General features: G+C 44.9%; 1 protein-coding gene across 9 annotated transcripts in view; it reads right to left on the reverse strand.

The window, feature by feature from the left end:
* SPC24 (SPC24 component of NDC80 kinetochore complex) overlaps window positions 1-24,164 on the reverse strand; it is an 80,234-nt gene that overhangs the window by 955 nt on the left and 55,115 nt on the right. For 2 of the 9 annotated variants that reach the window (XM_056570556.1, XM_056570555.1), the window contains 4 exons: window positions 12,589-12,811; window positions 12,350-12,494; window positions 5,222-5,326; window positions 1,107-1,183 (listed from right to left, as the gene is read on the reverse strand). In XM_056570556.1, coding sequence (XP_056426531.1) covers window positions 1,107-1,183; window positions 5,222-5,326; window positions 12,350-12,494; window positions 12,589-12,811 — 550 coding nt within the window. The other 7 variants (XM_056570558.1, XM_056570557.1, XM_056570553.1 and 4 more) reach the window with 7 other exon arrangements.

Here is a 24,164-nt window from a genome sequence, read left to right on the forward strand (position 1 = left end):
GATCTTTTGGGAGATCTGCTCAGAAATGCATTGACATCTATGGGTACGGCAATGCATTCCGCACGGTCCTAGTGCCGCTGGCTTGATCTCCGGCATAAATTCTGCCCAGAAATTCCACAGTGTGAACCTAGCCTAAGGGTGGAGAATCCAGAGGCAGCAGGTAACACACTCCATAGATGCATTTTCTAGCAGATTCCGCCAAAAGAATGAATATTATCACTCTAAGATCCGGACTTTCCTTGGCAGACGATTCTGTGGTGTAAATAATGCAGCAGAATCCCTATAAAAACAGTGGGAGGCTGCTGCACCAGATTTTTCACAGTAGAATTCCAGAGCTGTCAGAGCTGCTCTGGAAAATATGGAGCTCTGGAAGCAGCAGGGGAGCCTTCAAACCAGTGTTCTTAAATGGGTTGTCCCGGAATCGAAAAACAGACCTATTTTTTTTTTTTTTCAAAGACAGCTCCCTGTCTCTCTCCACTTTGGCTGTGGTGTTACAACTTGGCTCCATTCACTTCAATGGAACTGAGCTGCAGAACCACACCCGACCTGGAGACAGACAGGGAGTGGTCTTTGAAAAAAATTATCTCTGTTTTTCGATTCCTGGATAACCCCTTTAAAAGGGCTATTACCAACTTGAGATCACCCCTTTAAAAGGGCTATTACCAATAGAGATCAACTAATGGTTAGAATAAGGAATTACTATGAATGGCTTCAGCCTAATGGTGGTGAGAACCTATATATTAAAGTCTACCTGTCATTCTTCCTAGGGACAAGTCAAATGTTTTTATCAGTGGGGGGGTCTGAGTGTTAAGACCCCGACCGACCAATAGAACAAGTGGCTAGAGTAGCGTGTGACCACGCACTTCTCTCCCTGCTTTGTGTCTACGACCTCATAGACTTTCATTAGGAGTCCATCCTGGTCATGTGACACATAGCTAGAAGAGAACGTGCTAAAAGTGCATCCATCTTCCGGCTTGTTCTAGTGATCGGTCGGGGTCTGAACATAGACTCTGACTGGAAATTTTTTTTATTTTTTTTATAATGACAGGTACATTGTAAAAGAAAACAATGCGACTACAGGTGAGCCGCATAAGAAAAAAGGATACCGCCTTTGATAAGTGTGGAGTCACAATTGTAATCCCAGTCTATCTTGGTTACAGAGTGGAACAGCTTTGCCATATAACTGCAGAAAAAATAAAACACATAAACCGTATTATAAAACACCAAAGAGAAAGACATAACATAAAAACACCTGAAAAATTCCTGCCCTAGTACGTCCACCCATTTTTGCCTTTTGTATCCCCTACTATTTTTTTTTTTTGCTTCAATAAACATTTTTGAATACAAAAAAAAATACATATAAAAAAGCAATAGGGCATAATAAAGAAGTAAGGTACGTTCACATGGCCGTCTGTCCCCGTTTTTTTTATCCCCGTTTCAGGTTCCATTCTTGGAGGCTGTAAACGAATTAAAAACTGTTTTAATAAAATCCCATTCATGTCAATAGGTTTTTTTACAATCCGTTTACATCCGTTTGTACCCGTCTGCACTCATTTCCGTGTTTTGATGGCAGAAAAAGCGGCACATGCAGTATTTTTTTCTTCCGTCAAAAAAACCGAAGAAAAAAACGGATACAGTAAATTTAACAGTGAAGTCTATGGAAAGCGGATGAACCTTTACTGTCATCCGCTTTTTCAATCCGTTTTTTGATCCGTTTTTACCTCTGAGCATGCTCAGAAGAAAAAAAAAATTATTTTTTTGGTTTATTAACTGAACAATAACGGATCCATCTGTTTGCATCCGTTATTGTCCGTGTTTTTTTTAAAGTCCGTTTTTATTTTTGACGGGAGAAGAACGGGACGGGTCTAGACAGCCGTGTGAACACAACCCAAGACAATGGTGACATCTACAGGTCATGGGAAGGAACTACACTGCAGCCAGCATTGTACTAGAAGGAAAGACCAAATCAGGGGCGATGGTGGGCGGAGAAATCGTTTTCAGTAAACTATAAAAGTGGAAGGCGAAAATATGAACCAGATTCTAAAGCTGTCAAATACACGGAGATCCAGAAACAAAAAGTAAAATCCTGTAATATACAGCACTCCATTAAAGGGTTACTCTGCTCCCCAGCGTCCAGAACTCAATGTTCCGAACGCTGGGTGCAGGCTTCTGTGTTCACGCCCGCCCCCTCGTGACATCAAGCCCCGCCCCCTCAATGAAAGTCTGTGAAAGTCTAAGGCCATCACGCCCCCTCCCATAGACTTGAATTGAGGGGGAGGGGCGTGACGTCACAAGGGGGCAGGCGTGAAAACGGAAGCCCGCACCCAGCGTTCGGAACATTCAGGACGCTGGGGAGCGGAGTAACCCTTTAAGGGATATGACATAAATCCAAGGCATATCCACCAAAGATTCCTCATTCATGCAGATCCCACCTCTGGGCTCTTCACCTATGTCAAGAACAACCAGGTGGAGAATGAACATAATTCTATGGGATTTATGGAAAATGCTAAGGACCTTCTGCAAACTGGAGCAGTAAAAAAAAAAAAAAAAAACATTTATCAGACACTTATGGCATATCCAGTAGAAATATCCCCAATGTAAAAACATATTTAAGGGTACGTTCCCACACGGCGTATTTTGCTGCGTATTTGCTGCGTATTTGGTGCTGCGTATTTTCCTACCCATTGACTTCAACAGAGAAAATAAAATACGCAGCAGCAAATACGCAGCAAATACGCCGTGTAGGAATGTACCCTAAAGGGGTATTCCAGGCCAAAACTTTTTTATATACAGTGATCCCTCAACTTACAATGGCCTCAACATACAATAGTTTCAACATACAATGGTCTTTTCTGGACCATTATAACTTGAAACCAGACTCAACATACAATGTACGGACAGTCCAGATCTGTGAAACGTGTCAATGGCCGGAAGAACTGACCAATCAAAATGGGCATTCACTGGTAAAACACCTGTATTACTGAAGCGTATTCACTGACTGGTGTCTGATAGCGCCCCCTACAGTGCAGGGAGGTATTACATGTTCTGTACTCCTTACCTGTCCCAGGGTTATCTGCTCCTTTGGACACCAGGTGAGGGCGGCTCCATGTTACTTTTTAAGGACATTGCGTGTTCTGTACAGGACCCTGAAGAAGCTCCTGTCCTCTACATAGACCAGTGTTTCCCAAGCAGGGTAGCCCCAGCTGTTGCAAAACTACAACTCCCAGCATGCCCGGACAGCCTTTGGCTGTCCGGGCATGCTGGGAGTTGTAGTTTTGCAACAGCTGGAGGCTCCCTACTTGGGAAACACTGACATAGACAGTGATTACAGCTTCCAGCAGATCTTTCCTACTTTTATATGTAAGGATTTGCTTTATCTATATTAGTTATCTACTTATTTTTCTTTAATTCTCACTTTTTCCTATTTTTTGGATGACATTTTGGTGGCTTCAGAACCAATTACCAGGTTTCCATAGAGTTCTGGTCTCAACATATAATGGTTTCAACATACAATGGTCGTCCTGGAACCAATTAATATTGTAACTTGAGGGACGACTGTATATCAACTGGCTCAGGAAAGTTAGACAGATTTGTAAATTACTTCTATTAAAAAAATCTTAATCCTTTCAGTACTTATGAGCTTCTGAAGTTAAGGTTGTTCTTTTCTGTCTAAGTGCTCTCTGAAACACCCAGTTTAGAAGAGGTTTGTTATGGGGATTTGCTTCTAAACTGGGCGGTTCCCGAGACACGTGTCATCAGAGAGCACTTAGACAGAAAAGAAGAACTCAACTTCAGAAGCTCATAAGTACTGAAAGGATCAAGATTTTTTAATAGAAGTAATTTACAAATCTGTTTAACTTTCTGGAGCCAGTTGAAATATATATATATAAAAAAAAGTTTTTTTCCCTGGATAACCCCTTTAAAAGGAGTAGGGTAGTGAAAGATAACTTATCCCCTATCCAAAGGATAGGAAATAAGTTATAGATTGTGGGGCATCCGACCATTGGGCCCCCCTGCTGGAAGGGGGCGTGCCGATCCCCTTACAGAGCGGCGGCCGACACACCCTCTCCATGTACCCCATAGAGATACATAGAGGGGGCGTGGCACCCGCGGCTTCCTGCGGGGGTCAGAACGGCCGCTTCCGGCAGAGTGCAGGGACCCCGTTTAGGAGATCGCAGGGGGTCCCAGTGGTCGAACCCCAGCTATCTATAACTTATTCCCTATCCTTTGGATAGGGGATAAGTTATTTTTCACTGCCCTACTCCTTTAAAGGGGTACTCCGGTTTCGGAAAAACGTAACCCTCATACAAAGGATAGGGAATGTCTGATCGCTGGGATTATACACTTCTCCCCTATCCTGTGGATAAGGAAATATGTTTTACAAAAAAAACCTTTAAGGTTTATTCTGTAAATGTTGTTTCATTTTTATTTATATTTTTCCAAAATTTTATCCTGATGAATTTTATTTCCTTGTTGGGGTCATGGCTCCATTTTTCGGATCCTCGGGGAACTTGCTCCATAGAGGTGTGCAGTGACTGTAAATACAGCAGCAGTAAGTAAGCTCCCTCTAGTGGTGACTGTAGGCATAACATTTCTTGGTTTAGGCTTCTCTTGCCGTATGTGCCAGGAAGGCTTCTGGTGCAAATAACAAAACGTACCCAAAGACTCTCATTCATCTGATGGAGGCCAAAAGACTGCACTAGAGATGAGCGAACTTACAGTAAATTCGATTCGTCACGAACTTCTCGGCTCGGCAGTTGATGACTTATCCTGTGTAAATTAGTTCAGCCTTCAGGTGCTCCGGTAGGCTGGAAAAAGGTGGATACATTCCTAGGAAAGAGTCTCCTAGGACTGTATCCACCTTTTCCAGCCCACCGGAGCACCGGAAAGCTGAACTAATTTATGCAGGAAAAGTCATCAACTGCCGAGCCGAGAAGTTCGTGACGAATCAAATTTACTGTAAGTTTGCTCATCTCTAGACTGCACTATTCCATACATAGGCATCTGGTAATGGAATACTGTATACCTATATCAGTGTTTCCCAAGCAGGGTGCCTCCAGCTGTTGCAAAACTACAACTCCCAGCATGCCCGGACAGCCGAAGGCTGTCCGGGCATGCTGGGAGTTGTAGTTTTGCAACAGCTGGAGGCACCCTGCTTGGGAAACACTGACCTATATAGTGGCTTCACCAAGCCCTGACCAGAGGAGGGCGCAATACTCACAGTGCGGAGGGAATGACTACTGTGGTGTCCTCTTCGGCTTCTCTCTCCAAATCAGCAATTTCCTCCTCCTGCAGTTTCATCTCCTCGATCTCCTTTCGCAGGAACGTACCGACATTGAGGAGATAACTCGACAAAACACAACAATGGACTTCCCAAAAAACATTGTGACGTATTATGCCGAGGGCAATTGCAGAACGGGATCCCCGCATGAGGCGGCGCGATCATGTGATGTCATTGCGCCTGCCCGGGGATCCGGTTACGCGGCACCAAGACTTCAGGCAGGAAGACACAGAAGTTCCACTCACGATAGGTAAGTATTAATGTTGTTTTATTTAGTCAATATTTGGGCCATCATAACTTAGGAAGAGGAGGGATTATGACCAAGTGGAGGGAAAACCCAGGGGCATTATTATTAGGAGATGAGTGAAGTTACAGTGATTCGATTCGTAACAAACTTCTCGGCTCGGCGGTTGCTGACTTTATCCTGCATAAATTAGTTCAGCTTTCAGGTGCTCCGGTGGGCTGGAAAAGGTGGATACAGTCCTAGGAAAGAGTCTCCAGAACACCGGAGCACCTGAAAGCTGAACTCAGAATAAAGTCATCAACCGCCGAGCCGAGAAGTTCGTGACGAATCGAATCACTGTAACTTCGCTCATCTCTAATTATTATTACAACTCATTAGAGACATCAGTACTACGTGGGCATCTTTTCATATAGGGCAATATGGGGGCCATTATATCCTAGAGGGCTATATGGGGGGAAATACCCTGTATTATATGATGTATCCCCCTCTGATCCCCTGTATTATATAATGTATCCTCCTCTGATCCCCTGTATTATATAATGTATCCCCCTCTGATCCCCTGTATTATATCATGTATCCCCCTCTGATCCCCTGTATTATATGATGTATCCCCCTCTGATCCCCTGTATTATATAATGTATCCCCCTCTGATCCCCTGTATTATATAATGTATCCTCCTCTGATCCCCTGTATTATATAATGTATCCCCCTCTGATCCCCTGTATTATAGCATGTATCCCCCTCTGATCCCCTGTATTATATAATGTATCCCCCTCTGATCTCCTGTATTATATAATGTATCCTCCTCTGATCCCCTGTATTATATAATGTATCCCCCTCTGATCCCCTGTATTATATCATGTATCCCCCTCTGATCCCCTGTATTATAGCATGTATCCCCCTCTGATCCCCTGTATTATAGCATGTATCCCCCTCTTATCCCCTGTATTATAGTATGTATCCCCCCTCTGATCCCCTGTATTATAGCATGTACCCCCCTCTTATCCCCTGTATTATAGCATGTACCCCCCTCTTATCCCCTGTATTATAGCATGTATCCCCCTCTTATCCCCTGTATTATAACATGTATCCCTTTATCCCCTGTATTATATCATGTATCCCCCTCTTATCCCCTGTATTATAGCATGTACCCCCCTCTTATCCCCTGTATTATAACATGTATCCCTTTATCCCCTGTATTATAGCATGTATCTCCCTCTTATCCCCTGTATTATAGCATGTATCTCCCTCTTATCCCCTGTATTATAGCATGTATCCCCCTCTTATCCCCTGTATTATAGCATGTATCCCCTGTTATCCCCTGTATTATAGCATGTATCCCCTGTATTATAGCAGGTATCCCCCTCTGATCCCCTGTATTATAGCATGTATCCCCTGTATTATAGCAGGTATCCCCCTCTGATCCCCTGTATTATAGCATGTATCCCCCTTTGATCCCCTGTATTATAGCATGTACCCCCCTCTGATCCCCTGTATTATAGCATGTATCCCCCTCTGATCCCCTGTATTATAGCATGTATCCCCCTCTGATCCCCTGTATTATAGCATGTATCCCCCTCTTATCCCCTGTATTATAGTATGTATCCCCCTCTGATCCCCTGTATTATAGCATGTATCCCCCTCTGATCCCCTGTATTATAGCATGTATCCCCCTCTGATCCCCTGTATTATAGCATGTATCCCCCTCTGATCCCCTGTGTTATATCATGTACCCCCCTCTTATCCCCTGTGTTATATCATATATCCCCCTCTGATCCCCTGTATTATATAATGTATCCTGTTCACATTCCCTGTATTATATGTATCCCCCTTAAAGGGGTAGTCCAGTGCTGAAAAACCTATCCCCTATCCCAGCGATGGTGAACCTTTGGGAGCCCGAGTGCCCAAGCAGTAATGCACGCCAACTTTCTTCCCCTCAAAGTGCCAGCGCAGCAATTATATCAGAATACTGAGGTTTAAGTTTAGAATAAAACGCTCATACAGTTGTCATAACTAATTAACATCTTTTGTTAACATTCTAGTAAAGAAAACACTGGTGGTTGGTGGTGCATTACCTAAATAAGCTCTTGTTTTCATTAATGTTATATTTTAAAGGAAAACTGTCCGCTTTCTCCCCCGCACTAACCAGTGGTACTGACTGCTAGTGCGGGGGACGCTGATCAGTTTGAGCCGTGCCCGGCTCCGCCCTGCTGTTTCTGCCGTAATCTTCTATGACGTCACAGTGCCAGTTAGCCTGATGGGTGCAAGTTAGCACCTCATTTTCATATATTGAAAAAAAGAAGATTATGGCGGATCTGGGCACGGTAAGGGTCAAACTGATCAGCGTCCCCCGCACTACCAGCCAGTACTGCTGATTAGTGCGGGGGGAGAAAGCGGACAGTTTTCCTTTAATGGTTTTGATATTTACGCATGCAGCGTTTTTTTTTTTGGTAACATTATTTTATATAAAATGGGGAAAAAGAGGGTCGATCTAACCTTTTATTGGGGGTGGTGGGGGGGGGTGTTTTAAACATTATTTTACATTTTCCTTTTACAAATTTTTTTAGCCCCCATAGGGCAGAGTTTTCCAAACGGTGTGTCTCCAGTTGTTCAAACACTACAACTCCCAGCATGCCCAGACAGCCAAAGGCTGTCCAGGTATGCTGGGAGTTGTAGTTTTGCAACAGCTGGAGGCGCCCTGTTAGGAAAAAACTGCCATGGGGACTGTTCTACTACCTGCACTGCAATCTATTCATTGCAGGCAGTGATCAGTGTTATCGGCTCCATTACTACAGCCTGCAAAGGCTATCAGCATTATTGGAGCGCCGATGGGACAGGACGGAGGCAGGTAAGTAACCTCCGTCTGTCCTCTCAGCTGATCGGGACCCGGCAGCATTATGCCGCCGGTGTCCTGATCAGCTCCACTGAGCTATTGGCAGTCACCAGCATTTTAGACGCCGCGATCAGCTTTGATCGCCGCGTCTAAAGTGTTAATGCCGGACATCACTCGGATCGGTGATGTCCGGCATTAGCCAGCATGAAGAAAGCTCAGCTCTTGAGCTCTCTTCATACGCCCGCTGCACGGCTGCGCCGTTTATTAACGGCGCCTGGCCGTGGTGGGGTTAATTCACCTCCCAGTGCTGCTGTCACAGTCGGCCGCACAGTGAAGGGACCAGGCCGCGCTGCAGGGAGCTAACTTACCGCTGGAGCCCGGCTCTGCTCCCTTGATTAATTGTCTGCTCCCGTGCGGCCCGGCCGGCCCCTTCATTGTGCGACCGATTGTATAAGCATCCATGGCGAACTATGACCGCGTGCACACAGAGGGGGCTCGGCGTGCCACCTGTGGCACGCGTGCCATGGGATCGCCATCACTGCCCTATCCTAAGGATAGGGGATAAGTTTCAGATCGTGGGGGGTCCGACTGCTGGGGCCCCCCACGATCTCCTGTACGGGGCCCCGGCTCACTGGCCAGATAGTGCGTGTTGACCACCGCACAAAGTGGCGGACGACACGCCCCCTCAATACATCGCTATGGCAGAGCCGGAGATTGCCGAAGGCAGCACTCCGGCTCTGCCATAGAGTTGTATTGAGGGGGCATGTCAGCTGCCGCTTCGTGCGGTGGTTAACACGCCCCCTTCTCGCGGGCTGCAGGGGCCCCGTACAGAAGATCGCGGGGAGCCTAGTGCTTTTTCAGCACTGGACTACTCCTTTAACATTCACTGTATAATATGATGTATCCCCCTCACATCCCCTGTATTACATGATGTATCCCCCTCACATTCACTACATTATACCATGTATCCCCCTTACATTCTCTATATTATATCATGTATCCCACTCCCATCCCCTGTATTATATCATGAATCCCCCTTCACATCCCCTTATTACATCTAGTGATTCACCGATACCAGTATCATCCATCATTTCATTATAACTGCACGTGTACTCTGGCCCCACCTCTCACATTAAAAAAGGTATCGGTAATTGGTATCGGTGAGTACTTAAAGGGGAACTGCAGTGTAAGACAACTTATCTCCTATCCAAAGGGGGATAAGTGATAAGCATCTGATTGCGGGGAAGACGACCGCTGGGATCCCTGCAATCTTCTACATGGCGCATTGTCGACCCCTGCACGAAACTGAGGCCGACACACCCCTAGCGTTCCTGTATTTCTGGCTCTCTCATAGAGATACATGGAGTGGGGGGGGGGTGTCGATCACCACTTCGTGCGGGGGCGGGGTTGACAGTCTTGTGTTCTCCTGCCTGGTGCCCAGCTCTCTTTGTGCAAGGAGACTGTCGACCACGAGGAGGTGATTGACACGTCCCGTCCATGTGGATATGAGGTAAGTTGTCTTAGGCCGGGTACACACCACGTTTTTGCAATATAGTTCCGTATCAGGTTCATGATGAAAAACGGATTCCTCAAAACTTGACTAAACTGTATCAAAATGTGTGTACAAATATTAACCCGCATACGGTTTGAAAAATTATGTCCGGTTGCATCAATTTTTTAAAGAAAAAACCGTATACGTTTTTAACATTCCACTCCATTATGAATAAAGTTTCACTTATTTGATTGAAATTCGAAGAGAAAAAAACTGTATGGGGCCCCAGCGGCCTGCGAGAAGGGGGCGTGTTGACTATCGAATGAAGTGGTGGTTGACACGACCCCTCAATAAAGTCAAAAACAGTATGGTGCAAACTGGATGGAGCCGTATGCACATAAGGTTCTGTACGGTTCCCATTGACTCCCATGTTAAAAAAAATATGTATACGGTAGGCTGCGGTTTTGGGTACGGGACAAGATGCAAAACGCATGCAAAAGGATGCACTGTTTGGCATACGGTTTTCAATAGATAGTCAATGCATACGGTTTTCAATATGGTTCCGTGCGGTTTTCACATAAAAAATGTATACGGGAACTGTATTGCAAAAATGTGGTGTAAATGCACCCGAACACTGCAGAACGCTTTTAACCCCTTAAGGACTCAGCCCATTTTGGCCTTAAGGACTCAGACAATTTAATTTTTACGTTTTCATTTTTTCCTCCTCGCCTTCTAAAAATCATAACTCTTTTATATTTTCATCCACAGACTAGTATGGGGCTTGTTTTTTGCGCGACCAGTTGTCCTTTGTAATGACATCACTCATTATATCATAAAATGTATGGCGCAACCAAAAAACACTATTTTTGTGGGGAAATTAAAACGAAAAACGCAATTTTGCTAATTTTGGAAGGTTTTGTTTTCACGCCGTACAATTTCTGGTAAAAATGACGTGTGTTCTTTATTCTGAGGGTCAATACAATTAAAATGATACCCATTATTACATACTTTTATATTATTGTTGCGCTTAAAAAAAATCACAAACTTTTTAACCAAATTAGTACGTTTATAATCCCTTTATTTTGATGACCTATAACTTTTTTATTTTTCCGTATAAGCGGCGGTATGGGGGCTAATTTTTTGCGCCATGATCTGTACTTTTTTTTGATACCACATTTGCATATAAAAAACTTTTAATACATTTTTTATAATTTTTTTTTTTTATAAAATGTATTAAAAAAGTAGGAATTTTGGACTTTTTTAATTTTTTTTTCGTTCACGCCGTTCACCGTACGGGATCATTAACATTTTATTTTAATAGTTCGGACATTTACGCACGAGGCGATACCAAATATGTCTATAAAAAATGTTTTTTACGCTTTTTGGGGGTAAAATAGGAAAAAAACGGACGTTTTACTTTTTTATTGGGGGAGGGGATTTTTCACTTTTTTTTTACTTTTACTTTGACATTTTTTTACATTTTTTTTACACTTGAATAGTCCCCATAGGGGACTATTCATAGCAATACCATGATTGCTAATACTGATCTGTTCTATGTATAGGACATAGAACAGATCAGTATTATCGGTCATCTCCTGCTCTGGTCTGCTCGATCACAGACCAGAGCAGGAGACGCCGGGAGCCGCACGGAGGAAGGAGAGGGGACCTCCGTGCGGCGTTATGAATGATCGGATCCCCGCAGCAGCGCTGCGGGCGATCCGATCGTTCATTTTAATCGCGAACTGCCGCAGATGCCGGGATCTGTATTGATCCCGGCACCTGAGGGGTTAATGGCGGACGCCCGCGAGATCGCGGGCGTCGGCCATTACCGGCGGGTCCCTGGCTGCGATCAGCAGCTGGGATCAGCCGCGCATGACACGGGCATCGCTCCGATGCCCGCGGTTATGCTTAGGACGTAAATGTACGTCCTGGTGCGTTAAGTACCACCTCACCAGGACGTACATTTACGTCCTGCGTCCTTAATGGGTTAAAAGGGGTTATCCAGGAAAAAACTTTTTTTCATATATATCAACTGGCTCCAGAAAGTTAAACAGATTTGTAAATTACTTCTATTAAAAAAATATTAATCCTTTCAGTACTTATGAGCTGCTGAAGTTGAGTTGTTCTTTTCTGTCTAAGTGCTCTCTGATGACACCTGTCTCGGGAACTGTCCACAGTTGAAGCAAATCCCCATAGCAAACCTCTTCTACTCTGTGCAGTTCCCGAGACAAGCAGAGGTGTCAGCAGAGAGCACCGTTGCCAGACAGAAAACAACAACTCAACTTCAGCAGCTGGTAATTATTGGAAGGATTAAGATTTTTTTTAATAGAAGTAATTTACAAATCTGCTTAACTTTCTGGAGCCAGTCGATCTATATGTAAAAAAAAGTTTTTTCATGGAATACCCCTTTAAGTATGGGTACTCGTACTGGTTATCCGTGCATCCCTATTATTTAGGATTCACCCGTAACGTCCCGTCACGTTCGGCCATAAAGGATATTTAATGCTGCTCTCCAGAGAGGCGTTCTTGTCACACACGGCCTGCAGCTCCTGCTCAATTTTCCTCAGTTTGGAGGACGATTTCTGCTTCTCTTCTTCGGTTTCCAGAAGTTTCTGCGCTACTTTATCTTCTATAGACAGAAATTCTAGAAGGGATAAATATCATAAGGGTACGATGTTACGTCCGATTCTACCTACCGTGTTACGTCAGGGGCCACAGAGCCGGACAGGATACTCTACCTCTGAAGAGGTCCGAGACCTCGCTCTCTGTCTCTATAAGAGAGTCGACCATTTTTTCTTGCAAGTCGAGGCTCTTCTTCAAGATGGCCGCCGCGTTGTCTGACACCATGAACTTCATCATCTCCCGACTGACCTCCACGTACTCCTCCATCTGTTCTATGAACATTTTTTTAGCCCGAATGTGAATATGAAGGTGGAGTCGATCCGGCGTGAGAAATGTGGCCTAGAGAGAAACAAAATGACAGTAACTATTTCAAAAAGACAGCAAAACATATAACCTTAGGACTAGGTCCTTGTTTTCCAACCTAGGTGCAAAACTACAACTCCCAGCATGCCCGGACAGCCGAAGGCTGTCCGGGCATGCTGGGAGTTGTAGTTTTGCAACAGCTGGAGGCGCTCTGGTTTGGAAACACTGGACTAGGCTAAGGAAGTTATACCCTAAGCAGTCAATAGGGGTCACTGTGTTCAAAATGCATTTTCTGTATGCACTGAAACAGAACGAGCAACACATTTGTCAGCAAAGTAAAGGCTGGGTTCACATCACGTTTTCAATCAGTTTTTCTAAAGAAAACCATATGGCAAAAAAAAAAACGGATGGAACAGTATGGGAAAAAGTAAACCGTACGCGTTTTTAAACTGTATACTGTTTTTAAAAGTGCATACAGTTCCGTCCGCTTTTTATTTAAAAAAAAAAAAAAAACATTTGTTTTTGATAATTTTGTCCATTTTTAACCCCTTCATGACCCAGCCCATTTTCACCTTCAGGACCTGGGCATTTTTTGAAAATCTGACCACTGTCACTTTAAACATTAATAACTCTGGAATGCTTTTACTTATCATTCTGATTCCGAGTTTGTTTTTTCATGACTTATTCTACTTTATGTTATTGGTAAAATTTCACTGATATTTGCATCCTTTCTTGGTAAAAAAAAATCGAAAGTTTTGCATTTTTCTAACTTTGAAAGTCTCTGCTTGAAAGGAAAATGGATATTCCAAATAAATTCCATATTGATTCACATATACAATATGTCTACTTTGTGTTTGCATAAAAAAATTGACAAGTTTTTACTTTTGGAAGACACCAGAGGGCTTCAAAGTTCCGCAGCAATTTTCCAATTTTTCTCAAGATTTTCAAAATCGTAATTTTTCAGGGCCCAGTTCAGGTTGGAAGTGGATTTTAAGGGTCTTCATATTAGAAATACCCCATAAATTACCCCATTATAAAAACTGCACCCCCCAAAGTATTCAAAATGACATTCAGTAAGTGTTTTAACCCTTTAGGTGTTTCACAGGAATAGCAGCAAAGTGAAGGAGAAAATTCTAAATCTTCATTTTTTACACTGGCATGTTCTTGTAGACCCAATTTTTGAATTTTTACAAGGGGTAAAAGGGGAGAAATCACCCTAAAATTTGTAACCCAATTTCTCTCGAGTAAGGAAATACCTCATATGTGTATGTAAAGTGTTCGGCGAGCGCAGTAGAGGGCTCAGAAGGGAAGGAGCGACAAGGGGATTTTGGAGAGTGAGCTTTTCTGAAAGGGTTTTTGGGGGGCATGTCCCATTTAGGAAGCCCCTATGGTGCCAGAACAGTGGACCCCTCCCCACATGTGACCCCATTTTGGAAACTATACCCCTCATGGAATTTAATAAGGGGTGCAGTGAGCATTTACACCCCACTGGCGTTTGACAGATATTTGAAACAGTGGACTGTGCAAATCAAAAATTTTATTTTTCATTTTCACAGCCCACTGTTCCAAAAATCTGTCATACACCAGTGGGGTGTAAATGCTCACTGCACCCCTTATTACATTCCGTGAGGGCTGTAGTTTCCAAAATGGGGTCACATATGGATATTTATTGTTTTGCGTTTGTCAGAACTGCTGTAACAATCAGCCACCCCTGTGCAAATCACCTCAAATGTACATGGTACACTCTCCCTTCTGGGCCTTGTTGTGCGCCCCCAGAGCAATTTGTGCCCACATATGGGGTATCTCCGTACTCACGAGAAATTGCGTTACAAATTTAGAGGGTCTTTTTTCCCCTTTTACCTCTTGTGAAAATGAAAAGTATAGGGCAACACCAGCATGTCAGTGTAAGAAATGTATCTTTTTACACTAACATGCTGGTGTAGACCCCAACTTCACCTTTTCATAAGGGGTTAAAAAAGAAAAAGCCCCCCAAAATTTGTAAGGCAATTTCTCCAGAGTACGACGATACCCCATATGTGTCCCAAAACTGTTGCCCTGAAATACGACAGGGCTTTTTATTTTAGGTTAGTGTCAGTGTAGTGTAGTGTTTTTAGGGTACAGTCACATGGGCAGAGGTTCACAGCAAGTTTGCCGCTGGAAGTTTGAGCTGCAGCGCAAAATTTGCACCATCTCAAACTTGCAGCACTCACTGTAAACCTCCGCCCATGTGAGTGTACCCTGTACATTCACATTGGGGGGAGGGGGGCAAACATCCAGCTGTTGCAAACTCCGAGCATGCCCTTTGATGTCCGTGCATGCTGGGAGTTGTAGTTTTGCAACAGCTGGAGGAACACTGGTTTGGAAACACTAAGTTAAGTAATAAACTTTCAAGTGTTTTGCAACCAAACTTAGTGTTTCCAAACCAGTGTGCCTCCAGCTGTTGCAAAACTATAACTCCCAGCATGCATGGTCTGTCAGTGCATGCTGGGAGTTGTAGTTTTGCAACAATTGCAACAGCTGGAGGCACTGAGGTAGGAAACGGACAATGTTTCCCAACTAGTGTGCCTCCAGTTGTTGCAAAACTACAACTCCCAGCATGCCCAGACTGCCCAGGCATGCTGGAAGTTGTAGTTCGGCAATATCTGAAGGATCAGATGTTGCCGAACTACAACTTCCAGCATGCTTGGGCAGTCTGGGCATGCTGGGAGTTGTAGTTTTGCAACATCTGGAGGTCCACAGTTTGGAGACCACTGTATAATGGTCTCCAATCTGTGCTCTTCCAGATGTTAGAGAACTACAACTCCCAGCATGCCTGGACAGACTGAGCATGCTGAGATTTGTAGTTTTGCAACATCTGGAAGAGCACAGATTGGAGACCATTATACAGTGGTCTCCAAACTGAGGACCTCCAGATGTTGCAAAACTACAACTCCCAGCATGCCCAGAAAGCCAAAGGCTGTCTGGGCATGCTGGGAGTTGCAGTTTTGAAACTCCCAGAGGCAGCAGTGAGATCGCTTTACGGCGATCTCACTGCTGCCAATGAAGATGCCGCACTGCTGCCGGAAACTCACCTCGGGGACGCAGCGCCGCCGGGACCGCATGGAGGACGTCGCTCGCGCCGGGACCGCTCGGGACACCGCATGGACGGGTAAGTGATGCCGGGGGACGGGTCAGGGACACTTAGCAGAGCGGTGTGTGTCCCGATCCCCGTGATACGGACTCACACACCGCGCTGCTAAGTATTCTGATAGCGAAACGCTGCTATCAGCTAGTCAGATTTGACTAGCTGATAGCAGCGATCGCTGGGGGTGGGGGGGTGGGGGATGAAACCCCCCGCGGTCGCATGGTAAGATGGCTGGCTATCAGTGATAACCACCATCTTACCGGGCGCTGCGGGATGCCGCGAGTAGCGGCGAAAATGTTCATGACGTACCTGTATGTCATGGGTCGGGAACACCTTGCCACCCATGACGTACAGGTATGTCATAGGTCGGGAAGGGGTTAATGGGAGGGGGGTTGGGTGGGGACTTAAAGGGGTATTCCAGGCAAAACCTTTTTTTATATATATATTTCAACTGGCTCCGGAAAGTTAAACAGATTTGTAAATTAGAAAAGTAGCAAAGCAGAAGAGTAGTCAGCTCACCCGGCCACCGCACGGCAATAAATCCTCCAAGGATACGAAGAAAGCAGGTAGATGCCAGCGATTATGAAACTTCACCTTTATTGGAACCACATAAAATCATCGACATGGAGAGACTTCAATAAGACAAACATTTAAAATTCTAGGAGATTTCTGGAATTTTAAATGTTTATCTTATTGAAGTCTCTCCATGTCGATGATTTTACGTGGATCCAATAAAGGTGAAGTTTCATAATCGCTGGCATCTACCTGCTTTCATCGTAGATTTCTAAATTACTTCTATTAAAAAAATCTTAATCCTTCCAATAGTTATTAGCTTCTGAAGTTTTCTGTCTAACTGCTCAATGATGATGTCACGTCCCGGGAGCTGTGCATGATGGGAGAATATCCCCATAGGAACTGCACAGCTCCCGGGACGTGAGTCATCAGAGAGCAGTTAGACAGAAAACAGCAACTCAACTTCAGAAGCTAATAACTATTGGAAGGATTAAGATTTTTTTTTATAGAAGTAATTTACAAATCTAAAAGAAAGAAGTGGAGTGGCTCTTGTTCTTACTACAACCAAAATAGACCTGGGCTGCCCAAACGGTACACCTCTACCCACGGTGTACCAATAATAGATTATTAAGCAGAAAGATTATTGGGGCTCAAGGTCAAGGATTTGAGGACACAGGTGTATATATAATAATTGATTTATTTCATCATATGTCGGGGCCATCGTAGGTCTGGGGGTCACTGTATCTGCTTCACACAGATCGATGTCAGAGCAGTGAACCTGTCCCTGTCTTAACCAGCAGAGCGGTGAGCATAAAAGTATCTCATGTTACACAAGTATCGTTTGCTGCAGGAACTGGCTACAATTAGTAACAACTATTAATTGTTTGAAGATTCACTATCTATGCATGCCGGCTGCTTCTTGTGCCATTCATTCATTTTTTGTCACCCATGTTGAAACAAAGTGGCTGATGACTGTCATTTAGAACTTACATGAGACCACACAGAACGCAGTGAATGGTATCTCTCACTGTTGCTATTGGTGACAGCAGCACAGTTACCAGTGATTACATTAAAGAGTACCTGTCATCATCTTAACTTTCCCTGATCCCCCTTCCCATCTGTCCCTTTCTCTAACTATGCCTACCCCTGTGTTTATTGAGGTTTAAAATGCTGTGGAAATACCTTTTTTTTAATCCCTCTTCATTAGCTCAGGAGCACTGTCTTTCTGAGGGGTGGAAGGAGGCGGGTCCCGGCAGGCATGATGTCACATGAAGCCTGGCTGGGACTCTGCTTCTGCCAGTCTTCCTGTATGCTGCTCTCCCTCTGCAGCAGTGTTTCCCAACCAGGGCACCTCCAGCCGTTGCAAAACGACAACTCCCAGCATGCCCAGGCAGCCAACAGCTGTCCGGGCATGCTGGGAGTTGTAGTTTTGCAACAGCTGGAGGCACCCTGGTTGGGAAACACTGCTCTGCAGTGTGCATACAGACTAAGTACAGGGAAGGGACGGCAGCGGACGGCAGCCTGTCTCTCTCTCTCTCCTGTGTCTCTCTGCACTAAAAAGTCAATGCTGAGAACCAGGGGGGAGGGTGCAATTACAGAGGCAGTGATAAAGATGAATGTCAGGGGGGGGGGGCACAGAGCAGGGAGTGCAGTGAGATAATACAATGTATAAGATAACGTGTGGTGAGGGGCAGGGAGAACACAGAGCAGGGGGGAGGGGGAGGTGACTGGCTGTTATATGAGAGGCATGTGCAGGCTTGTAGCTCACAGTACTGAACTTCCGGTGGAAGGACCAGAGCCCTTCAGCATTAGTCCTAAAAGCTGTACACTTACTATGAAAAGCATAGGATGCTGCTTGCAGACCAGGCATAGAAGAGTGACCCCTAGTGACCAAAAGTATAAAATGAAAAAACTGGTATAAATATTAATATTTTTTAATGAAGATATATTACAATATCTCTTCATTAATGATTATGAACAACATATTAAAAGTTTTTGTTGATGACAGGTACTCTTTAATGACTGTTGGACAATCTTTTTAGATGTTTTCATTGCAGGATTAACTGAATATTGGATTTTTTGCCATTTGCTGCTATAGACTATTTCTTATTTATTTTTATTTACATTGTAGGTGGTCTTATTATTATTATTATTATTATTAATTTTTATATACATATTGTTTGCTTAACCATTTACAGTTATCACCATAATTACACAAGGGCCCTGTGTATTTATTGGTATCACTGTATAGCTTTTTATTAAATTAGAATAAATCAATTATTATATATACACCTGTGTCCTCAAATCCTTGACCTTGAGCCCCAATAATCTTTCTGCTTAATAAATTACAAATCTGTTTCACTTTCCGGAGCCAGTTGATATATAAAAAAAAGTTTTGGCCTGGAATACCCCTTTAAGGATGCAAATGCACATGTGCAAAGTAAAAATCATATACATGTGCGTTTCCCATTGACGTCCATGTTAAAAAAAAAAACGTATGCGGTTGCAGTACGGTTTTTAAACCGGAGACAAAATCGTGGTCAACCACGGTTTTGACTCCGGTTTAAAAACCGTACTGCAACCGAATTACTTTTTTTTTTTTTTTAACATGGACGTCATTGGGAAACGCACATGTATATGGTTTAAAAACCCATACGGTTTACTTTTTCCCATACTGTTCCATCCGTTTTTTTGCCATACGGTTTTCTTTAGAAAAACTGATTGAAAACAGTATGGCAAAAACGTGATGTGAATCCAGCCTTATACGACCATTTTGGCATACCGGGCACACTTCTGAGTGCGCAATTGTCCTGGTGCAGCTGGTGTAACCATTGTGAATTGTTTAGCCACCCCGTGTCCCTATAGACGTCAAAAGGAACACTTGGAATTTTTCTTAAAATTCCAAACCTTTTCCGCATAAAGAAAAAAAAAAAGACACTTAAATCCGAAACATTGCAGCAAATGTGAAGTTCAATAAATCAGCGGATAGAACACAGATAAAGGCGTTTCAGACTTAGCGGTCTAGTCCATCGGCCTAGTTCTTAATGGTTAAGAGTTATCTGCAAAGAAGTGCGTCTTCCAGCTGTCAGTAACTTTTATTTTGGGGGCATTTAAGTTGCAGATTTTAGAAGGCGATCAAAAAATACATCTTGTAAAATCCGCAGTAGCAGGTCCGGTGTTTGTGAATGCGCCCTAAGGGTACGTTCACATGGGCGATGTTTCCGCAGCGTATTTGCTACCATTGACTTCAATGGGTCCGAAGAAAAATTTGCAAATCTGTCTCTAGTGCAGATTTTCTGCTGACCCATTGAAGTCAATGGTAGTAAAATCCGCTGTGGATTTTCCACAGCATATATGCTGCGGAAATTTCGCAGGTAATCCGCCTGTGTCAACGTACCCTAAGGATTACTTGGGCGGATTACTTGTGGGTCAGCAGAAAATCCGCAGTAGAGGCAGATTTTCCTTTGGACCCATTGAAGTCAATTATAGCAAAATCTGGTGCAGATTCTCCGCAGGTAATTCACCCATGTGAACGGATTTTACGCTACGGTCCGCCGCCGAAGGACCTCTGTATGCTGCCTTTACATGTGCCTGTTTGGAGCGGCAATACGCAGCTACGTGCAGACACACTGAAGCGATGTGCGAGTGGCCGCGCATGCGCGGTGTACTCGTACACTGAAGCGGCCGCTACCCCTGCTCTATGAGCTAGGCCGAGAGCTGCCGGGATGTGCGAGTATACTGCGCATGCGCGCAGCGACTCGCACATCGTAGCATACAGAGGTCCTTCAGCGGCCGATCCGCAGCTAAATACGCATGGTAAATCCGCTCGTCTGAACGTACCCTAAGGGTACGTTCACACATGCGGATTTTCGCAGCGTATTTCGCTGCGGATCCCCCGCTGAAGGACCTCCTATATGCTGCCTTTATATGTGTCTGCTCGGAGCGGCAATACGCAGCTACGAGCGGCACACTGCGCTGTACAAGTCGCCGCGCACATGCGCAGTATACTTGCACATCGCGGCAGCTCTCAACCTAGCTCATTGAACAGGGGGAGCGGCCGCAATGTGTGCAAGTACACCGCGCATGGGCAGAAACTCGCACATTTAAGGGCACCATACAGAGGTCCTTCAGCAGCGGATCTGCAGCGTAAAATACACTGTAAATACGCACATGTGAACGTACCCTAAGGATGAGTTCACACGGGCGGATTACTTGCGGATCAGCAGAAAATCAGTAGTAGAGGCAGATTTTCCCTCGGACTTATTGAAGTCAATGGTAGCAAAATCTGCTGCAGATTTTCCACAGGTAATTTGCCCATGTGAACGGACTCCAAGGACTTTCACACTATGAAATTTCTATCCGGAGATGTCCCTGGGCAGAGATTTCTGTACCGGCGAAACAAGCAGGCGCTAGGGCCGCTCGAACATGCACCATCTCAATAGATGGCAATGTATTTTACAGCAGATTCCGCTGAAAGAATGGACATGTTCAGGAGTCTGGGGTCAGGAATTTCTCAAAACTGTAGTGTGAATGGTGCAGCAGAATCCTATTGAGAACAATCAGAAGGCTTGGAAAGTACGTAGTGTGAATGGGCCCTTAGGCTCTGTTCACAGTTGTATTGTGATTTCCCTCTAACAGAAACTACAACATAGGGGCAGACACACTGCGATGTGCAAGTCACCGTACGCATGCGCAGTATACTCGCACATCGCGGCAGCTCTCGGCCTAGCTCATAGAGCAGAGGGTGCGGCCGCGATGTGTGCGAGTACACCGCTTCAGTTTGTCTGTACCCTTCACATGTGCGTATTTTTGCTGCAGATCTGCTGCAGATTTTGCTGCCCATTGACTTCAATGGGCAGTTAAATCTGCTAAAGCAAATCTGCAGCAGAAAATACACAAGTGTGAACGTACCTTTACAGTACATTTAATTTAGCTGTATGCCAATACATAACAATCTATCTTTTTTTTTCTTATAATGTAATTCAATAACAAATAGATTCTGCTGTGTGGTAAATCATTAATGTAAACATTTTTTTCCTTTTAGGGTAGGGTAGTGCACCCGCAGACATTTCCGGGCAGACATTCTGCAGACAGCGGGCACTGGCAGAACATGCTGGCACTAGGACCGATCAGAAATGTGCAGTCTCCAAAACCAGCTGTGCATTTCCAAGCAGATTCCGCAGCTGATAGCATTTGGGACCCACCGGGTATGAAGCGCGCTGAGCTCCCAAGCGCACTTCATACAACGGGAACGGTACAAGGATGTACATTTGCGCATGATGTCCTGAATGGGTTAAGTATAGAATCGTATTAAGCAGATGGATGTAAAAATTGCGATGTGAATGCACCCTAACCCTATGGCCCCATTCACATCATTTTCAAGCGGAATCTGGTGGAAAAATTCTAGTATGAAATACTGTTGCAGCAGGTGCCCATTTTTGTCAATGGGATTCTCCTGCACCGTGCACATGGCAAAATTTCCGGGACAGAAACATCTGCCGCAGAAATTTTAATTTCAGACTCCGCAGGAAGAATGAACATGTTAAAGGAGTACTCCGTCATAAGAAAACGTATCCACTATCCTAAGGATAGGGGATAAGTTTCAGAAAGCGGGGGGTCCAACCGCTGGGGCCCCCAGGACTCAGAGGCAAGGGGGCGTGTCCTACTGCCTCGTGATGCGGCGGCCAACATGCCCCCTCGATATATCTCTATTGGAGAGCTGGAGCGCTGCACTCGGCAGTCTCCGGCTCTGCCATAGAGCTGTATTGAGGGGGCTTGTCAGCCGCCGCGTCATGAGGTGGTCAAAACGTGTATTTTAGCAAAGAGTCGGGGGCCCCGTAAGGGAGTTCACAGGGGGGGATAAGTCTTCATATCCCAGAGTACTCCTTTAATTCTTATTGCAAAACTGCCTTGCCGTCTATGGAGACAGAGCATTTCCGAGCGGTCCTAGCGCCGGTTCTACTGGCACCTGTGGAATGTCCCCTAGGAATTTTTCTAGTCAGATATTCTGCCATGTAAATAGGGCCGAAGGTTGTGCTCACATGGCTTTTTGGTCACGGTTTTCGTTACAGTACGATTCGTTTTACTGTATTCAAAAACGTGGTCTACTAGGCTATTGTGTATGCAAACAAAAAACATGTATACGTTAGGCTCGGTAAACACTGCGTTATCACCTCTCCTTGAACATATCTGCCACCGAAAAAGGTATGGCGACGTATACAGTAACACAGGACGTGTGCAATTCATTTCAGAGGTCGAACAGAGTCGCCATTCGTGACGTGACGCCAATGGATACGTCTGTGAGGCAGAACACGGTGTGAACCTAGCCTCACAGTCCTTTTTTTTTGTTTAATGCAAGTCAATGGGAAATGGATTCTGCTGTATGGCGTATACCTACAAACCAACACAAAATAACAAGTCCCAGCTATGAGCACTAAGTACTTTTCTATGCTTGGGCTGTGTTCATTATTATTATCTACCATTTCACCAGTGTTTTCCAAACGGTGTGCCTCCTGTGGTTGCAAAACTACAACTCCCAGCATTCCCGGACCGCCTTTGGCTGTCCGGGAATGCTGGGAGTTGTAGTTTTGCAACAGCTGGCGACGCACTGTCAGGTGAAACTTTCCCCAACCCCATCACATCCACTGCCCCGCCTCCTGCTGTCAATCATCACCACAAGCCCGCCCTGCTCCGCCTACTATCCAATCACTGACAAGTTGGCATAGCAACCGCATGCCTTCCGACCAATCACAACGCATCGCCTACCTGCCCTACGTAGGATGTGGAGACCGTTTGAATTTAAACTTTCCCGCCCAATCTTCTCCTCACGGCGAGCGTTGTGGTGGGCACGTTCGGCGGTTGATTCTCGTCACCGTTAGTGGCGCGTTATGGCTGCCGGTGCTTACCGATCCGGGATTCGGTGGATGTAGGCGGTATATACAGCCGGGGGTAGTACTGTATTCTGTGTGTATCCGGAGCCCGAGCCCGCCTTCTCCTGAGGGGAGGAGTGATCCCGGGGCGGGCTCTGTTTCCTGTTGTGACCAATGGAGAGGCGACGGGGGACGGTAGCACGGCGAGTGTTCACCTCACGGCTCCATGTCTGCAGATGTGAGGGCGATAACTTACCATAGTCGTCACTATGGCGAAGAGAACATGGCCGCCTGTGACCTCAATGATTCACTGTGGGGGAAACGCGTCACACATTGTGGGAACATTTCTGTCAGTGTTGTTGCAATTTGGGCTCGGTTCACACCAGAAACGCATTGCCCTACACTTTTAGTGTACTTGGGGGGCACATACCACAGAGTACACCCACCGCATTCATTGATATCAATTGACCCGACTTAATCTAAGGCCATGTTCACACAATGGAAAAGAACAGCGTTTTTACGGTTAACCCCTAAAGGATTCAGGGCGTAAATAGTGCTAAGCGCACCAGGGCGTACATTTGCGTGTACGATCTACGAAACGAGTGTAGGACCTGTGTTTGCTTCATGGACAGCAGGTCCTCACCGATAATGGTGGACGTAAAGCGACTGCACTGCCTGCTATTAACCCTTTATATTGGCCGTGATAAATACCGATCATGTCATCGTAAAAAAAATCATTCATTTAGGGTCTATTCACACGTACATTATTCTCTGCAGATTTGATGCGCAGGATTTCAAGTCATTCAGTTTACATTGAAATCTGCAGCAGAAAATCCTGCACATCAAATCTGCGCATCAAATCTGTACGTGTGAATAGACCCTT

The sequence above is a fragment of the Hyla sarda genome, chromosome 4 (assembly GCF_029499605.1).
Source record: "Hyla sarda isolate aHylSar1 chromosome 4, aHylSar1.hap1, whole genome shotgun sequence".
Classification (NCBI taxonomy): domain Eukaryota; kingdom Metazoa; phylum Chordata; class Amphibia; order Anura; family Hylidae; genus Hyla; species Hyla sarda.